General features: G+C 55.1%; 1 protein-coding gene across 1 annotated transcript; it reads left to right on the top strand.

Moving 5' to 3' along the window:
- The first annotated feature begins 1211 nt into the window (after positions 1-1211).
- Positions 1212-17617, top strand: CYGB (cytoglobin). The gene is made up of 3 exons (XM_002195407.7): positions 1212-1752; positions 11929-12160; positions 13163-17617. The coding sequence occupies exons 1-3, from the start codon at positions 1610-1612 to the stop codon at positions 13325-13327; spliced, it is 540 nt and encodes a 179-aa protein (XP_002195443.1). The 5' UTR covers positions 1212-1609; the 3' UTR covers positions 13328-17617.
- The last annotated feature ends 1613 nt before the right edge of the window (positions 17618-19230 follow it).

A 19230-nucleotide genomic window follows, 5' to 3' on the forward strand; every position in this document is an offset into this window, starting at 1 on the left:
TCTCTGCTGCCCGGTGACCACCTGGGGACACTGTAGTTAATGTTTGAGCTGGGGCTCATGGCTGCTCCTCCCAGGGGCTAATGGGCAGAAGGCAAATGCAAACTTGGTGAAAATCTGATGATTCAGCAGCTGCTGCTGGTGTTATTGAGCGATTCCTGACCTGTGGCAGGGTCGGGTTGGCCACATTGCTCTGTTGCCACCCTGGTGGGTTCAGCAGCTGGCAGCCAAGGGGCTCAGGGCTGTGTGGGGCTCCCGGTCTGTCCCAGCACATGTTCCCCAAGGGACCCACAGCAAGGGATCTGTGGGCAGCGTGTTCTCCACCAGCTCTCCTTAGCTCTGCAAGAGCAAATTTGCTGACACCACCAGTGTGGGGAGGTGGCCAAGGCTGGTTTGGAGGAGAAATACAGCAAAAAGCCTCGACAGCTCCGCAATAACAAATCTCCAGCCCCTCAGGGGGCTCAGCCACCCCTCAAGGCTGTCACACCAGCAGCCCGTCTGTCTGTCTGTCTGTCTGCCCTGGCAGCTCCGCTTTTCTCTGATCCCCCCGGGCCACTCGTGGTTATTACAAGTCTCTCCTTAGGATTTTCCTGCTCTCTGTGCCGTGGGTTTAACATGCCGGGAATGGCATTTGGGTAAGAAGCAGCCCCGAAAGCACACCCACGGAGGCGGCGGGGAGCCCGGAGTGGAGGTGTTCCCTGCCAAGGAGTGATGCAGCCGACAATAAAACCTTCATTTCACGAGTGCCTTAACTCTGGGTGCCTTTCAGCTGGGTCGTGCCACGAGAAGGGAGAGCAAATTCTCAGCATTAAAGAGGTCCCTGTGGGACAGACCGTGATCTCTTTTAGGGGGCAGAGAGATTCTCGCAGTGGGGAGGCCTCGTGCCCCCCTCTCCACCCAAGAATTGGAGGTGAGAGGTCTGTCCTTCCAAACATCACCTCCTGCAAAACCAGCGAGTGCAAAGAGCAGAGCCGGGGCAGAAGTCGGCACAGCCAGAGGTTGGGCTAACTTTAACTCAGCACTCTGGATTCTGAATTTCCTCCGAGCTGTTTACAAAGGGCTGGAAAAAAAACTTCCAGCACTACCTCCCCCCCACCCCGTCAGCCCCGTCCTGATGTTGCCCAGAACATCTCTCTCATCCCTCCCTTTCAGGGAGGAAAAAAAAAAAAAAAAAAAAAAAAAAAGGAAAGGAGGGAGGAGTGGGAGAGAGGAGGAGAGAGGGAGAAAGTGAGCTCACGTTCACACATTGGTGAAGAGGCTGGTCTTGCAATGCCTTTGAATATTTTACTTTTAGGCAGTTCCTCACCAGTCAGCCACACACATCCGAGGCGAGCTGAAGCTAACTACAGCCATGGACAGCACTAGGAGATCTCAAATCTAATCGCACGCATCATTCCTCCGGGATATTTTTTTAAATTCCATATCGAAACACGCCGACAGGCAGCTGCACTCGCACACACACACACACACACACACACACACACACACACACACACACACGTCGCAGAGCCGCCGAGCAAACACCTTGTCTCCTCTCGCAGGATATACCCACTCACACACATCTCTCTTTATCTCCTCCTGGCTTCCCGGAGGATCCTGCCGGCTGTTTTTCATGGAGAAAGTCCAGGGAGAAATGGAGATTGAGAGATGGGAAAGAAGTGAAGAAATTTCAGACGCAGAAAAAAAGGTTATTCAAGAGATATGGAGCAGAGTATATGCAAACTGCGAGGACGTTGGGGTCTCCATACTCATCAGGTATTTAAAAACAAACCAAAAAAAAAAAAATATAGGAAGCAGCAAATCCAACTGAATCTCTATATAGCTCAGAAAGAGGCAGAACAATATATAGAACTGAGTGGAGATGAATGACAGCGAGTGGGGAGCTGGCTGGGTGTATTTGCTGCCTGGGAGCAGGGAGGGATTCGCAGCGCTCCTCGGATTCCCACACCTTTGAGCCGGGTGGCAGCGGCGGGGGGAGCCAGGGGAGCCTTGTGGGGACTTTGGGGACCGTGCAAAGGTCACCTCAACCTGCAGCCGGGGCTGGGGGGGTGGTGGAGGCGGGGGGAGCCGAGCTCAGCTTGGGCTGGGTTGGGGGTCCGGGGTTGGGGCCCCGCAGGGAGCGGATGGCACGGGGCCGTAGCAGGCTGGCGGGTGAAATAATGCAAGTTGGGAGCCAAGATCAAACCCAAGCAGGTGTGTCTCCGAGGGCACCATCTGTCCCTCCGGCAGCGTCGGCGGGAAGGAGAGCGCTGAAGTTGGTGAGGGGCACGGCTGGGAGAGGGGGCAGGGGGGAAAAGCAGCCCTGGAGGGGGGTGTGGAGCATCTCCCGATGGCGGTGGGGCACAGCCAGCAGCTCCAAGCTCTGCACCTGCAGCCAGAGCAGGGGAGATGCTCTGGAGGAGGGGAGCAGAGGCAGGTGGGGGTTCTTGTGTTGTATGGGAGTAAAACCATCTCCAGGTACAGCGGGAAGGAGCCAAGTGGAAATCCCACAGGGTCCCACTGCACTGGGAGTTTGGGGTATCAGTGGGGTATGGCACCAACAGGCTGTTTGCCTATTGAAGAGAGCAAAGAGAGGGGGAGATGCCTGCAAGGGCCAATTGGCAAAGAGCAAAGATCCTGTCCAGAGCCACACCACGCCTGCCTGGGGTCAGCAGTGCTGGGATGTCCCTGCTCAGACCCCACCTGGACCAAACACCAGGCACCCCAGGCATGGGTTGTGTCCTTCCTGTTTCCTCCTGCACCAGGGGACTGTGGGTGTGCAGGGAACCCCTTGGAAGGATGTGCTGTTCACTAATAATCATCTGAAAGTTTTCCAATTGACTGAGCTAAAGCCCTGAGCCCACGGGGTCTGCAGGGAGCAGAGCCTCCCTGGGCATCACAATGAGCAGAGCATGTTCCCTTCCCCTCCAGGCTCACTGCCAGCACTGCAATGGGATTTTCTTACCAAGACCCCTCTGCAGGTTCCAAAATGACATTGGAGCCCCCTCTCCACCTCCTTCACAAACATTTCCTTCTCTCAGAGCCAGCTGATGGCTGAGCCCGTTCCCCCATGGCCCCCACTCTGTGTAGGCAGTCAGGGCAGTCAGGAGGTGTGACAGTTCCATGGCTGGGGACACCAAACCGACCTAGGCTGGGTCTGAAGCAGAAATGGCAGAGATCTGGGGGTTACAGGATTCCCCTCAGCCCCACCACATGAGGTTCAGCTCATGGCTTGGCCACCAGCCATGCATGGCAGCACCTGGGTCATGCCATGGCCCCATCTGCCAGCACTTGCATGTGCCCACTGCCCACAGACACAGGGAGGGTGGCTGTGTGCCCACGGCTGGCACTGACAGACTTGTAGCAATGCCATGGGGGTTTCCCCCAGGGCAACTCATTGCTTTTTGAGTCCCCATGGTGTTTGGAGCAGGGCTGGGCATGAGGGGAATCGAGGTGTGGCATGGGGACCAGGTGGCTGAGCTCTGGTCCCAAGTCAAACTTTCCCAGCAGAAGTTTTTGGTCCAGTTTTGGGCAGAGTTGTGCACTGTGGTGAAGGTTTTCTCCTGCTGTGACAACAGGGCAGGATAGAATTACCTGTCAGGGTGAACCTTTGGGAGTCTTTACATCCTCAGTCATGGCACGTGCCCTGGCACATCCCAGCTAAACCCACCACTGCTCCCTCACCAGAGCTTCCCTGGGGTGCTTAAAGTGAGGTCTGGCCTTGTGCACGTCCCTGGGGACAGTGATGCCATTTGGGATGGTACAATCCCCTGGAGCAGCAGATCCCCCTGCACCCGCCTGGCACAGCTGGTTTGTGTCCCCCTGGTCACCAACGTTGTCCCCAGAGAGGTGTTTGTGCTGTGGGCTCTGAGCTGCACCTGAGCTCCCCGGGGAAGCACGTGGCAGCCCAAAGCAGGGCAGCCCTGGCCGGGCTGGCAGTGTGCTGCTGCTGCCCCAGCTGTGCTCACAGCTGGCAGAGCCACGGGAGAAGTGGGTCACGCGTGGAGCCCGCCGGGAGCCGCTTCCCACGGCGTGATTCAGCAGCTCCAGAGGCCGGGGCTGGGGAGGGGGCAGTGGTGGTGTCAGTGAGAGGTGACCCCCCCCCAGCACATTTTGGGTGGGCACACACACAGTGGGCATCGGGCTGGGAGCTGCCCCGTTCAGCCTCTGTTTCACCAGAGCAGCCTGGTGTTCCTGCTCACCTCGCTGGGGAAACTGAGGCACAAAGGGGTTTGCACAGGTGTGGCCAGGGAGAAGGAAGGGGGTGCGTGGCTGTGGATCCTCCTTTGGTGCCACCCCCACGGGCAGAGTGGTGAGAGCAGGTAAATCTCTTTTAAAAGTCAGCTCTGCTGTGGTTGGGTTGTGAGCAGGGACTTGGCTGTGCTGCTGGCAGAGGGTCTCTCCCTGCTTACCTGCTCCACCCTCTCTCCATGCCTTCAGAGCTGCTGAGAGCAGGGAATTACATTTGTCCAAGTGGGAAGGGCTGGAGGGGGGGGTTGCAGCACTTCTGAAATGAATCTGGGGCCTGATCTGTGCTCCAAGCTGCAGGCAGGGAGGCAGCAGTGCCCACCAGAAGGCAGTGATGGGGGGATCTGCAGTGCTGCCACCCTGCAGGAACCCAGCCCAGCTCCCTTTGTCCCTAAGCAGCATCCCACCCCTCCACCCCCAGCCTCTCCATGCTTTGCAGGTGGGGAAACTGAGGCACAGAGCTGGGCATCACGTTCCCATCCCTCCTGGCTGCCCTGGTGCTTGAACCCACAGCAAACCCCCGGGGTCCTGCCCTAGCAGGATGAGTCCCTGACCCCACAGAGCTCTGGGACCCCGGGGGACACGAACAAGAATAATGGGGACTACGGCTGAGCAGCCACCGGATCCTGGGAATCTGCGCTCTGTGGTTAAAACTATGTGGCTAATTGACAATTTCCTCGGTGGGGAGCCTGGCCCCGGAGGAAGCAGAGTCTCCTCACCACGCTCATGCTCATCTTCCTCCTCGGGAGCGCAGGGGCCTCTGCGGGCTCCATCTCTCAGCTAACTTAACCCTTGCTGGGGCTGGAGCTGCTCAGCTGGGGCTGTGCCTCTTGGCTGAGCAATTCCCAAGTGAGCCAAGGCTGCGAGCCCTGGGCTGGAGCTCTTCTGTAGCCTCCCCATAACCCCCAGGCTTTGCTGTGCCTCAGTTTCCCCATCTGTTATTCGGGAATGAGTCCTTTTTTGAACCCTCTCTCAGCACAGAGAGCAGGGCACCCTTCAGGACCTGTGTTAGCCCTCACTGTGCCTGTGCCTGTCCCTCCCCAGGCCCCCCTTTTTTCCTTCCTGTAGTTTTCCCCCCCTCCACGCAGCCCCCCAAAGAATCTGACTAGCTCAGAGATATGGGCTGTGAGGGGAGGAATACCAGGAGAGGGATAAATATTCAAAAGAGGCTCTTACCCCAGGGGTGTTGGAACAGTTCTCTTTATTCTGTGGTGTCCATGGGAGAGCGGGGCAAAAAAGAGAGAGAACAGGAAATCTCAGGGGTCTATATAGGTTTTGGACAGGATGGGCTTTCCTGGCTCTCCGCCAACCCCATTGGGGCAGGAAGGAGGATCCAGGGGTTATCCTGATCAGAGTCACAGGGTCCCAGGGGAAGGGGGGCAAAAGTGTGCCCATGATCTCACTGTAACACCTTCCAATAGTTTATTGACCATACTGCGAGACAGGGCAGGGGGATGCAAACACCCAGGGTGTGGCTCAGCCCCCCTCAGCACCCCGGGGTGAACATCAGAGGGGGTTTGGGACCCTGTCTCCTTTGCAGAGCCCAGCCAAGCTCAGCACCCCCGGGCTCAAAGCTCAGCCTGTCCCGGCCGGCACGCACACCCACTCCCACACCCACACACACGTACCACAAATGTGAGACCACAAAACTTTATGGATTCCATCAGGGGATAAAACCCAGGGGTTTTAGTTCCTATTAGATCCCAGGAGAATCTGGACCAAATGGTAATGCCATGCCAAGTGCAGGCAACCCAACCCGGCTCGGCCACCACGGGCTGTGCAGCCTCCACAGGGCTTCTCCATCACTCTGTTCCCTCTGTCTGCACTTCAGAGCCATCAGCTTTCCAAATTTCCGCCTTCTCCAGCGCTCCTGATGTGCTCTTTCCCCCTCAAGAGGTGTAGGAGGGGAAGCAATAGGTTTGCCAGTGGAGGATCAGGCCCCTGGATTTCGATGGTGCTTAGTCTGAGCAAACACACCTGGATTCAGACACTTTGCAAAGAGCTTTAAAATATGAACGCACTCCTTGGATGCCAGACGTTATTGTGAGTTCTAGGTTAAAATAGCAAAAAATCTGAGTAATGAGTCTGGCAATGCAGAAAACCTTTTTTTTTTTTTTATTTTTTCCATATGAATCAAAAAAGTATGGGTTGAATCTACCCAAAAATGGCATTTAAAGTAGTGATTTTGCAGCTACCCCCAAAGCCAACATGTGTTTTGCGGAGGCGTCCATAGGGAAAGGCTCCATTCCTGGCTGATGAAGGACACATTTCAGGGCAAGGTGGCTCAGAGAGATGCAATATCTCTTTGGAAAGGGCCCAGTGAAGACCAGCAGCAGTGTCCCTGTGCCACGCTCATGAATGGTTGTGGTCAAGCTGAGGAAAGGTTTTTGTGGGGACAAGGAGAGCCAGAGAGCAGCAGGGCTCTGCTCTGCTGGCACAGGCACAGATAAGGGACATTTCCCAACCTAACAACCACTCTGTGAGCACTGAGGGGGCGAGTGAGGGTTTAATAAGCTCAAAACCAGCCCCTTCTCCTATGACTGCATTGTCTCTGCTCACAGCTCCCAGGACCAGCCCTTCTGCCTTCTCCATGGCCAAGGCAGCTCTGCGGGGATCCCTGTGGCACATCCCTCACCAGCCACAACCTCGGCACTGCCAGCAGCTTTGGGATACCCAGAGCAGAGCCTTTCCCACGTCCCCTGGGCCCGTGCTGCCCTTGCATCACTCGGGGGTAGAAAAATCCCACTCAGCACCCCGAGAGCTGCAAGGGCATCCGTGACCAAGGCGAGCAAAGGCATGGGGGGCCAGCAGGTTCCGTGGACAGGTTCCCTGGGCAGGTTCCCTGGCTGTGGCTGAGGATGGGTGGGTACCAGGCGTGACAATTCCCCTCCAGAGCAGGCAGGGAGGGCTGGGCAGAGCTTTGGGGCTCATCAACAGCAGGGAAATGTCAGGAGAGCCTTGGCCAGGCTGGCAGGAGCTGGTGGTGCCTGGGGAATGCTGGTTGATGATCCTGCCCGAGCTGGGGCTGCTGGACATCACCGAGGGAGTGTTGGATGGGAGAGGTGGTGGTGGGCACCAGCAGAACACGGGTTTGAGCGGGACATGGACCATGTCCTTGTGCACGTGTGTTACCCACCTCTCCACCCAGCCAGGGGTCTTCTTACAACTCCAAGGGAGGAAGGTCTCCAGAGGCACGTGGGAAAGCCATTTTGGTGCTGTTGATTCACTTCTCCCGTGAAAGGCATCCTTACCCCTGCCCTAAAGGTTCAACTGTGCAGCCAAGAGGCTTTGGGCTGAATTCACACGTGTGGTAGGGAAAAACAGCAGCAATGAGGACTTGGAGGTGTGAGTTGGGCACACAGAAGTGAGCAGGACCTGCCCCTGGGGGTTTCTAGCTCACATCCAAATGTGTTTGGTGGCATCTTTGCTGAGGAGCCTCGCTGGGGTGTCCTGGTCCCTCTGTCCTGGTCCCTCTGCCTTGGGCACTGGGGCATTACAGCCTCTGAGCACAGCTCAGCGTTGTGCTGGATTCTGCTCCCAAGGCTTTGCAGCGGGATGTGGGCTCCACCTGGAGAAAGGCCAGCTACATGTTTCTCTCAGCTGTAGAAGAAGTTGAATTTAGCATTAGTGTGTGGATGGGGGACTTGGCCCTTGTCCCTCCAGCCCTCCCATGACAGAGCTGGAGATGTTTCCCACCACCACCTCCACCTGGCCAGGAGCTTTCAGAGAGAGGACACGGGAGCAGGCAGGCACCATCCTTTTCTCAGTCATTAAATTTGCCTTTTTCTGTCTTGCTGAGCTGTGGCATCGACACAGCCGAGACCTTCCTCACCCTGGGCTGGGTGAAGACCAGGGCAGCAGCCAGCAGCCTTTCCCCAGCCTCAAAAGGGGATGGTGGGCTACAGGTGACTGGGAGGTGCAGGAGAAGAGGTGATCCAGCCCTCAGCATAATAAATAGCAGCATCACACACACCACCTGCCTACCCATTATCAGCTGCTTTGTAGGCACCCCAAAGAGGTGGAAGGAGAGGTTTGAAAGGGACACCAGAGGCTCTGAGCTGCCTTAGAGCTTCTCCCACGTAGAGGGACGAGGTGAGAGAAAACATGAAAGCATTGGTAGGTTGAGTCACCAACCCTGGTGGGGTTTAAGAGATGTGTAGATGTGGCGCTTGGGGATGTGTTTTAGTGGTGGGCTTGGCAGTGCTGGGTTAAGAGTTGGACTTGGTGATCCTAAAGACCTCTTCCAACCTAAATGATTCTGTGAAAATCTAGAAAAAAAGCAGTGTCCAAGGGCTGGCTGGGGGTTCAGCTGAAGCCTCCCAGCAGATCTGAGGGCTCACGAGCATTTTCACCCCACAGTTTGCAAACAGGGGAAGTGAAGTATCAAGGGTTTAGGTGCTTGGGGGAAACAGGCAGCATCCAGGTGTCCTCCTTCCAGCTGGGGAGGCAAGGAGGTGGCTGGGCTTGGAGGTTTCCTCCATGCAGGGTTTGCTCTGTATGCTCTGGGGCGAAGGAGGAAGGTGGGGGAGATGCAGGAGGTGCCACTCCTCCTAACAGAAAACAGGTTTCCAGTAACTGCAGTGGGTTTGCACCTTAATTATTTCCTTTGGCTCTGCTACTGGGAATGGTTGTGTCCTTAAAGTTGTTACAAGGGCAAAAGAGAGAGGAAAAGCAATCCTGACATCCTGTCCGCTGGGTCCAGATGTAGCTGGCAGAGTACAAATTAGCGGGTGGAGAATGGAATCGCTTAAAAAGAAATTTAATGAGATCGGTATGCAGGCATCTGGTTCCTATCAATCATCATTTTGTGTGATATGCAATGGTAAATATCATCTTTTAATGACTCTGATGGAGAAAAAAAGCCCAAACCACACACACGCACACATAATGATCCAAAAAACTCCCAGAGCCTGAGAGGTTTGAACTGTCAACATTTTCTGCAGATGGAAAAACCCCAACAGACACCTCTTCTAACTCACCATTGTTGGATTATTTTATTTCTTTTTTTTCTTTCCTCCTTTCCTCTGGTTATATTTAACCTTTGTGTTAAATTAATCTTCTCTGTTTATTAACAACTACCACTGAGTGAGCCTCCTTCCCTCTTCTTTGTGGTTTGACAGCTCAAATATTTGCTCCAGGCTGAAGTTCTTGCTGCAGGCGCCTGCTGCTCTCCAAGGAGAGGTGGCTTTAGGTCTCTGGCCATCCATAGCTTTGCTCCTGAAGATGTTTTGGGCTCCTCTGTTTCTGTTTTCCACCAAAGAAATCCAGCAGACGCAGGACTGAAAGCATGAGCTGGGGCTTTGCTGGTTTTACATCCCCTGAGAAAGCTGCTGGGCTCAGCTCCCATAGGGGCATCAGCCTGAGGGTCTGCAAAGCAGGGAAAGGTTGGAAACCAAGGGTTTGGATGCTTCATTGCTCTGGTCTCACCAGGCTGGGGTATTTTGAGGGTTTAATCAGTCTTTGCTCCTGGAATATCTGGCCAAAAGTGGGCAGAGGTGGAGGTGATGCTCCCAGGGTCTCTTTTTGGCCCTTCTCTTGTTGGGGACACACTGTAAATCCTCATGCTGCAGAGGTCAGTCCCTCCTTGCTCTTCCCTTCGTGGTTCAGACCAGGAATTTTCCTCAACTCATTTCCCATGCCTTCAGAACATCCTGTCCTTCAGCTGAGGTAAAATACAGCTTTTCAGGGAGCTTCCCGTGGTTTGGGGTTCTGCGGCTGAGGCGTGCAGGGAGCAGCTGGCAGCAGGTCCCACTTCCAGTGACATCCCCTGCTCCCAGTGCCTGGGGGGAGCCTGGGAAGGGGAAAGATCTGTGACAAGCACATTTCTCTCTGTGCACCTCTATGAAAAATCCTGAGAGGGAGAGAAATGTGCTTGCCACAAAGATCCACTAGCAGGGATGGTAAAACCCTTAGCTCTGACCCTGGCAGGATGATTCCTGTTGGAGCTGGAGCTGCAACAGCTGGAATAGAGGTGGGGAGGGATGGGATGAGGGCAGAGGGATGCTGAGTTCAGCTGGAAAAAATTCTTCCATTAAACCAGAGCAGAACATTTGCCCTTCTGTGGGGAGATGCCCAGGGCAGAAGTCTGAAATCCTGGGAATGATGTTATCCATGCAGCCTGGCCAACTCCATCCCCCAGCAGCTCTCTGACAGCTCTGGGCTGAAGGACTGAGCATCTCGGTGGCAGCAGGAGCTGCAGACAGCCAGGCCTGGGAGTGATTTCTCCCGACAGGGACCAGATGTGTCAGGAGGAGCTGTGCTGGCGGGAGGAGGCTGCACAACAACAAGAGGAGTTTTGTCATGGGTTCCCTCTGGGTTTTAAAAGCAACACCTTGTCTCCCCCTTTCCACCTTCCTTCCTCCCCCACCCTTTCTGCCACACATTCTTCACACCTCCAAAACCTATTTTGGGCCATCTGATGAATCCCAGCTGCCGTGGGGAAGCAGCAGAAGCGCTGGTGCACTCCAGGCACAGCTTCACGCCGCTTCCTTGGCAATGCCCCCAAGATTCACAAGCCAAGGGAGCGGGGGAAGGAAGGGAGGGGGGGGAAAGGAGGATAACAAATTGGTAAAGGAGCCTGATACTCAATATTGTGATTATTCATGGAGTGGTGAGTGGGGAAGAGGATCCCACCTGGCTCTGGAGAGAATAGTGATGGTTGGAGGGAGAGGTGGGATGGGTTCAGGCTCCTGTGGTTTGGGGTGGTGCTTGGGAAGGGGGTTAGGGAGGGGAGCAGGTGGTCTGCCTGGAGCCAGGAATGGTGGGGGACAGCCTGGGAGCACTCTGCTCCCTCCTGAGCATCCTCCACCGGCCCAGGAGCCAGGGAGGGAGCTGGGGGAAAGTGGGAACCAGCACTGACATGGTTCTCTCCTGCATAAGTTAGGTGGAAGGGGGTGGTTAAGGTGACTCAAGTCAGCCCCAGCTGCAATCCTGGCATGGGTGGTATTGGCATTGGTGGCTCCAGCCCTGCTCCTTGTTGTGCCCTTCAACTCCCTGTCCTCTCCAGCCCTCCCCTTCCCTGGGGAGCTCAGCATGTCAGCTGTGACCACAACTTCATTTCTTTTGGCTGCATTTCATTGGGGTTGATTTAATCCTGCAGAAAAGAGGGTCCCCAGGCCACCCCACGGAGGGGTTGGTGAGTTTTTGGGGTATCCTTGTGCTGGGAAAAATGTCCCAAATGAGCAGTGACATCAGCTCAGGCCTTAGGTCCCACTGGAGACTCTGGGGGGGCTGATCCACGAAAGGTGGGGCAGCTTGGATAAGGGGAGACTGTTCTGGGTGGCAATGCAGAAATAAAGCCCCTGGGAGCCAGGAGAGGCTGGATGGGATAAAGAGAGGTTTTCATGCTCGTCTCCAGCTCTCTGAGGCAGGATGTGATGTTTTGATATATGTGGGCACATATGCAGCATCTGGCACGCCTGGGTGGCATCTCTGGGCATCAAGAGCTCAGTCTTGCTTCTGCTTTGAGGATGAATATCCAGCTGTGCTGACCTTGTAGCAGAGGGGGTTTGGGAAAAAGGCATCAACCTGCTGGTTTTCAGACAGCTGAATGCTGCAGCTCCTGGGGAATTTGATAGGAAAATCAGCCCTGGCTGTGTGAGACGCAGGGGGTGGCTTCCAGCATCTCCATCCCCCGTGCTTTGCTTTAACCCCTCAGCCTGCTCTCCCCCTCCTGATGGCATATCTGTCTGCTCTTTTTGGAAGGTTTTTTGTGAACTTCCCCTCGGCCAAGCAGTACTTCAGCCAGTTCAAGCACATGGAGGACCCGCTGGAGATGGAGAGGAGCTTGCAGCTGCGCAAGCACGCTCGGAGGGTCATGGGGGCCATCAACACTGTGGTGGAGAACCTCAACGACTCTGAAAAGGTCTCCTCTGTCCTGGCCCTGGTGGGCAAGGCCCATGCCCTCAAGCACAAAGTGGAACCCATCTACTTTAAGGTAAAGGATAGGAGCAAAATAACCTTTGGGCTGCTTTAGGAAGAGGGCAGGGGAGCAGGAGCTGTGGTGAGCTGGTGCTGCCTGTCCCTGGCTGGACCTGGGGGCTGCTCCCCACACTGCTGGAGGGTCCTGCTGTGGCACTGTCCTCTGGAGACCCCCATCCCCACCCACAGCCAGTGCCAGAGCACCCAGGGCAGCCCACCTGGCTGTGCCCACGTTTGTGCCTGTGTCCCCCTTCTTCTGGAAATCAAGCACAACAGCAGGGACTCAATTAGTTGGCTAATTAGCCCCCCTCCAACTCTGCCTGCTTTCTTTCTGATGGGAATAAAAACACCAAAATCACAGGTTTGATCCCCACATGGCCATTCATTGAACTAGATGGTTCTTATGGGTCCCTTCCAATTTGGAGTATTCTGTGATTCTGTAAATAATTTGAGGTGCCCAGACTGGGGAGATTGTTGTTATCGGACACCAACTGAGTACACAGAAACTTGGTATGTTTAAAAGAGAAAAAGAGTAAATTTTATTGTTTACTTTGTAATATATAGAATTTTAAAAGTGACAGTGGATTGGAAGATGAAATTGCTACCTCTCCAACCACACTGGTTAAACTAAGCTTGTTAATTTTCTCTTTTTACAAAGAAGAAGGTAAAACAATCATTATTTACATGGACAGTGTGTGAGAACTCTAGAGAAATACGTAAGCATCAGAAGGTATACAAAACTTAAAAAAAAAAAAATTTAAAAGTTTTAGAAGAACTATAAAAGAAAACTTAACACTTTTAAAAATCAGGGCAACAGGGAGATGCCTCAACCTGCAAGCAGCTCCCTCCTCTGCTGCCTGTCCTGCTTGCCCCCAGGGGTGTCAGGAGACCTCCAGGACATCTGTGTCCTACAGACAGCAACAGGACTCAAGTGTTTTTTGTAGGAAAAAGCTAAAATTGCTGTGAGCATCTCCCTGGAGAGTTATTAACCCCTTGCTTGCTGTCTGCCTCCCCTCAGAAACTCACTGGTGTCATGCTGGAGGTGATTGCCGAGGAATATCCCAACGATTTCACCCCGGAGGCACACGGAGCCTGGACCAAGATGAAAACCCTCATCTACACCCATGTGACAGCAGCCTACAAGGAGGTGGGCTGGGCTCAGTACCCCACTGCCACCCTGTGAGCGCCCCGGGGGCCACGAGAGGGGCAGGGAGGGCTTCGCTCACCCCAGGACTTCACTCTGGTCTCTTCTCAAGGTCTTTGCTCGGTTTGGGGAGCCCGGTAGGGCCAGTTCTGTCAGCTGCCAAGTCACAATTTGATCTCCATGGGGTTTAAAAACAAACTAAATAAGCCAAAAAAACCACAGAACCATGAAGGGTGTGGGTGGGTCGGGGTGAAGCGGTTGCAGGGGACGCTGGAAGGGGATGCAGAGGGCGAGGGGAGAGCATTGGTTGTTGGCTCCATCTTCCTGTCCTGGCCTGTCCATCACCACCTCCCAAATCCTGCACCTCACCTGCACCATCTCAAAGTCCCTTGCACAAGTGCTGCCACCCTGTCCGCTGAGGAACAGCACAACCCTCATTTTCCATGTGAAGCCCCTGGTTAAACCTGGCTTTTGGGGCACACCTGGAGGCCTCTGACTGGCACCGAGAACGCTTTGCTTTGCACTTTGAGTATCACCTGGCAGGGCTGGCAGCCAGAGCCACTCTGGGTGCTCCAGGTGGGCAGCAGCGCTCACCTCTCCTGTCACCCACAGTCCCTGTCCTTGGCTGGCTGCTGCAAACCCTCCTGGGCTGGGAGAGAAGCTCCCCACAGCACCAGAGAGCGGGAAGGAGGGGGATGCCTTTGGGGGGATCCCTCATGGCTCGGAGCCTGGGGTGTAGGGGGGATCCCTGTGTCATATTGGGGAGCTGGTGAGTCCACCCACTGCCCTCCAGCTCCCTGAGGAGGGGCTTGGGTAGCACAGGATGTGCCCGGTGTGTGTGGGTCTGTCTGCCCAGCTCTGCCCTCTCCGTGAGAACGGGGGTCAGGCTGTGACTAGGGGAAGGAAAGATGGCACAGACATATCAGGAGGGATTTCTGGTTATGAGGAAAGGTCCCTTCTCTGTTAATATTAATAAACACCTTGTATAGAGCATATTCCTGCCCTCCTGGTGAAACTGGGTTCCTCCCAATAAAGTGCCTGGTAGAAATCAGCCCACGCAGGAGCTGTGTCCCTCCTGGGGACAGCAGGGCTCCTGCCTGTGCCTGACAAAGGCTTCTCCCACACCCCCCAGAACGTGGCTGCAGGGTTTGGAGCACTCATCCCACCTCCAGCACCAGCTCCTCCTGAACCTCCAGGTCGGTCTGCCTGGTTTGTGCCTCAGTTTCCCCTGCAGATATGAAAATGGGAGGAGGAGCAGCCCCGTTGCCTCCTACCCACACGTGGTTGGGTTTATAACATTTCTGGGAACTGAATGGCAAAGGATTGAGGATGAAATGTCAGATGTGCTGGGAATCTTTGGAATCCTTGCCACCCAATATTTCCCTGAAGGCCTCTGCTATTTTTAGAGCTCAAGCATTAAGGGCAATGTTATCTGTTGAAGTGGGAGGAGGGTTCCCTTCTGAGATTCCCTCTGGCCTCGTTCCACCGCTGTCCTGGAGAGCTGGCAGCTTCCTGAGAGAGACCAGCTCCTCTCCTGGATGCCAGCTGGACAGGCAACAAGCCCACAGTTCCAGCTGGGATCCCACAGCCACCTTGGGGACATCCCTCCACTGTGGGGGCAGTGCCACTCCTCCAGAGCAGACAGACAGAATCTCCTGCTTTGCTCACCTGTGCTTTTAATCATCCCCAAGAACAGGTTTATTATGTCTCAAAACAGCCCCAGGACTCCAATAACGTCAGTGCAGCCACTCTGGCCTTGCAGTTCTTTCCTTCCTGCATCCCACTGATGGAGAGGAGCAGCAGGGCCTGGAGCAGTGGCATGTCCTGGGTGGCAGGAACAGTTGGGGCACAGCCGTGTGTGGCATGGCAGCGTGCAGGATCCAGGAAGGGACAGGCACAGGGTAGGCTCTCAGAGTCAGCATCCCCAAAATCCAGCCCAGCAGCCCACACTGGTGGAGGTGCCAATGGCTGCTGCCTCCAGCTCACCCTGCTCATCCCTCGAGGGGCAGTGGAGGCATCCCTCAAACAGCTGCTGCTGCCTGGGGTGGGGAGGGATGGGAAAAGCCTGTTCAGCCACTGACTTCCCTCCAGTGAGGGATCACTTGGATCAGGACTGTTAGATGACATTTGTGTGTGTGCACATCACGGGACTCACGGCTCTGCTGACTCCTGCCGAGGCCTTGGGGCCAGCAGCACATATTTCTGAGCAGTTCATTTCTCTGAGGAGTTCATGTGCTCCCTGTGCTCTGTGGACGCTGGGCCAGGGATGTTTCCGTACAGGGATGTTTCATCTTTAGACAAAATTTGCACATTAACCTTTGAGGTTAATCATCTCCAGGTGGGAATTTTATTTTTGCAGCGCAAACCCTTCCCCTCCCTCCCTCCCCACAACCAAAACTGGGCTCCCAGTCTGCAGAGAAGCCACTTTGGAGAGTCTGGAAATTCTCCATGCTCATGCCCAGCCTACCCGTGTGCCTTGGCTTTTGGGGAGCAGCAGCAGGGAGGTGCCCCCACCTCCCCATTAAACAGTGCTTTGGTTTCTCCTTTCTTTTTTTACATCCCTAGAAAAAGCTGGCCCGTGGCCCCCTGCGCCCACGTGTGCGTGTGCTGGGCTTTGGGTTGTTTCCAGGCACTTTTTCCTAAAGCAGATCCAGATGTGTGCAGCTGCTGTCCCTCGAGGAGCACCCCCCCCATCAGCCAAATTTCAGGCCACTCCAAAAGATGCAAACAAAACCACGTTTATTTTTATCAGCTTTGTAGGAAGTAACACGGAGCAGGAGGGCGGCCGGGGCAAGGCTCGGGAGGGGAGGGGAGGAGATGAAACGCCTGCAGCAAAGGAGGCACTGCTGAAATCCAGCAACATTCTCATCTGGGGGGAGATGAAGATCAACAGAGTAAGGAAAAAGTACCATTCCAGAGTGACAGGGCTGATAAATGCCATGTGGAAGAGCAGAAAGGGGGGGGCATGTTCTGGCTCTGTGCATGGCTCTCCAGCACACACACACACACACACACACACCCATGCACAGCCATTCCCTGGCCCTGCCAGCCCACTGATCCCACCACAGCTGACTGGGGACCCCTTTATCCCCCTTTTGTTCAGGTCTTGCTCTCTGGGGCTTGATCTTTCACTTCCTGGTACACTTAAGCTGAGTTTTGCTCTCCTTGGTGGCGGCAGGTAAGGACCAACTTGCAAAGTCTTTTCCCCAGAGCTCACAGGTGGGAAGCTGAGGCATCACTGCCAGCACATGTTGGGGGCCAGCTGGTCTCTCCCCTGCCCGTGGAGGATCCCTGTGCCCCCCAGACCCAGCCAACCCCTGGCATTATCATCAGGGCTGGGCTTGGAGCTGTGATGCAGGTGGGAAAGCCTTTGTGCCCCCTGCCAGAGGCAGAGAAATGCTGAGTGAGGGAGGATTTGGCATCCTCCTTGAGGGGCAGCGTCCTCCTTGAGCACCTGGTCCTGGTCTCTTTGGCAGCACCCACTCACATCAAGCTGCTCGTGTCCCCTCCCCTGAGCTCAGTGTTTGGTCAGAGGAGCTGAGCAGAGCGGGGGGCACTGGGTTGGGATGGGGCACAGATCCCACCCACCACGTGTCCCCCTCCACAGCCAACATTCCTGGCAGCTTAGCTCTGCGGGCACCCAGCTGGAGAGACCCCCTGACACCACCAGAACCATCCTGGGCCTCGTGCCACCAACCTCATCTTCTCTTGGGGGGTGACAAATCCCCAAGGCAGCCGAGCCACGAGCTCTCCCAGGGAAGGGTCACAGCGTCCCCCCACCGTCTGAGGGGATGCTCAGCGACTTCAGGGGGGACCAGATGTCCCCTGGCTGGGCTCTGGTGCCAGCACTCAGCCTTCCCTGCCCCTGGCCACAGGGAAGCTGCCCTGGGATGTGGGAGTGAGGGCTGCTCGGGGCAGCACCATCAGTGGCAGGCAGAGGGATAAAAGGGAAACCCACACGCTGACCTTGGACCAGCTTAGGGAAAGGGAGGGACAAACCACCTGCCTGGCTCTGACCTCTGCCAGGCTGCAGCGCTCGATTCTTTTTCCACAGCTGAAGTTGTCTCTAATTGTTGGTATGTCTGCCCCAGCCCCAGCGTGACCCACAGGCACTGATGTAACTCCGTGTCTTTCCTGTTCCTGCTGCAGATCCTGTTCATGTTCGTGTTCCCCGGCGCTTCCGTGCTGGTTTTATACCTGAGTTCCGTGTATATGGGTGTAACTTGTTTTTCTTTTTGTAGGTTTTTAGTATGTTTGTAATCGGACAAAAATGGTGTTATTAAACTGAAACTTGTATCTTCAGTGGATAAATCAATCAAACCCCCTCCAGCTCTGCTTGGTTTCTTTCTGATGGGGTGGCTGGAAGGTGAGGGGGTGTTGGGGGGCTGCCCTGTGGCCATGTGGCTCTGAGGGTTCCTGCTCACTCTGAGGGAGATTTTTGGCAGCAAAGGGGGTGGATGTGCCCACCAAGGGTGGCAGAGGTGGCTGGAGGCATCTTAGCAGTGCACTCTGCTGGGGAGGGAGGGGTCTGCCCCTCCTCCAGGCTCTTCACTTGGCTTCCAGGTACATCCTGGAAACCAGCAGAGTCTCTGCCTGGATCAGGAGCTATTCCTGTGCCTTTGGCAGCCCAGCCAGTCCAAAATGCTTGCCAATGGCCACAACGTGCAGCGACCACGACCACCAAGGACTGTGAGACTGTTCCCAGCCTGTGAAAATAACAAACAGCTCCCTGAGCAGCAGCAGCCCAGTTTTCCACGTCTCAGTCCCTGGTGGCTCCTCCTGCCCCTCTCGCTGAGGCTGGATCACGTTGCAGGGGGATGGAGCCCAGAAGGGTTGGGTCACTTTGTGGTTTCCCCCCGTGGGTCTTTCCAGCTCCCTTTTTTTGCAAAACAGGCCCTCTCAAGTTCAGTTGACACTGGCCAATCTTTCCAAAGCTGTTGGCAGAGGATGGACAGACAGACAGACTCATGCTATGGTCCCAATAGCCCCATTGCTGTGGAGGCTTGGAAAACAAATTCAAGCAATCCTGTTTATTGTGCTCCTCTTTACCCCAAATCCAAGACCATTTTCCAGGGATGGGAAAACCCATCCCATCAGGGTGGTAGAAAATAGCAGCGCCTTACCACAAATAATTTTAGGGGAGCAATCCCAGCTTTGGACTGAGGCTGGGGGGACACTCTTCTGAGAGGGAGGAGGGCAGAGATTGGTGCCTTGGAGGCTGCTCAGGGTCTTGGGGAGCCTGGTGCCAACTTCTCCTGTTGGGCTGAAGGCAACAATTCTGTTCTCCAGCCCCCCAGGTTGGAGAAAACAGCAGTTGAGTGGTGTAGTTTTGCATGGGCAGGCACCTGAGCTACTCTGGAGTCCCCAAGCCCCAATTAGAAGGGTGGCCTTGCAAGAGGAGCCTTTTTATTTCCTACAGCTTCACAAAACTGAGCCCAACCAGCCATGGCCACAGAGAAGGGATCCAGAGGCCTGCTCACGTGGGGAGGGAAACGAGTGCCTGGTTCTATCTGTCTTCTCCTGCTGTGTCTTTTCTTGTGGGGTAAAAAGCCACTTGGTGCTGTTAATGTGATTAATAAGCCGTCCTCGGAGTCTCTGCCACATCCTGTACATGCTTCCAGGCAGAAGTGAACAGTCAGCAGAGCCTGCACACTGCTCTGCTCCAGATGGGAACCATCAGCTGGGAAACCACGAGCAAAAGGACTCAGCTCTGCAGTGGGGAGGCTGCAGTGGGCACCCAAAGCTCCCAGACCTTTGCACGCTGAGCTGAGAGTAGCCAGGACCAGCAGCAGCCAGAGGGTGCTAAAATGGGGCTGTTTTTCCTAACAGCTTGTTGAAAAGGAGCAGGGAATTTCAGCATTACCTTGCAGGGAGAAAGTATGTACACAGCCCTTCACTTCGTACTAATATTTACCCCCAGATCCTGTCACGTCAGGGTGGCT

This window comes from Taeniopygia guttata, chromosome 18, assembly GCF_048771995.1.
Source record: "Taeniopygia guttata chromosome 18, bTaeGut7.mat, whole genome shotgun sequence".
NCBI lineage: Eukaryota > Metazoa > Chordata > Aves > Passeriformes > Estrildidae > Taeniopygia > Taeniopygia guttata.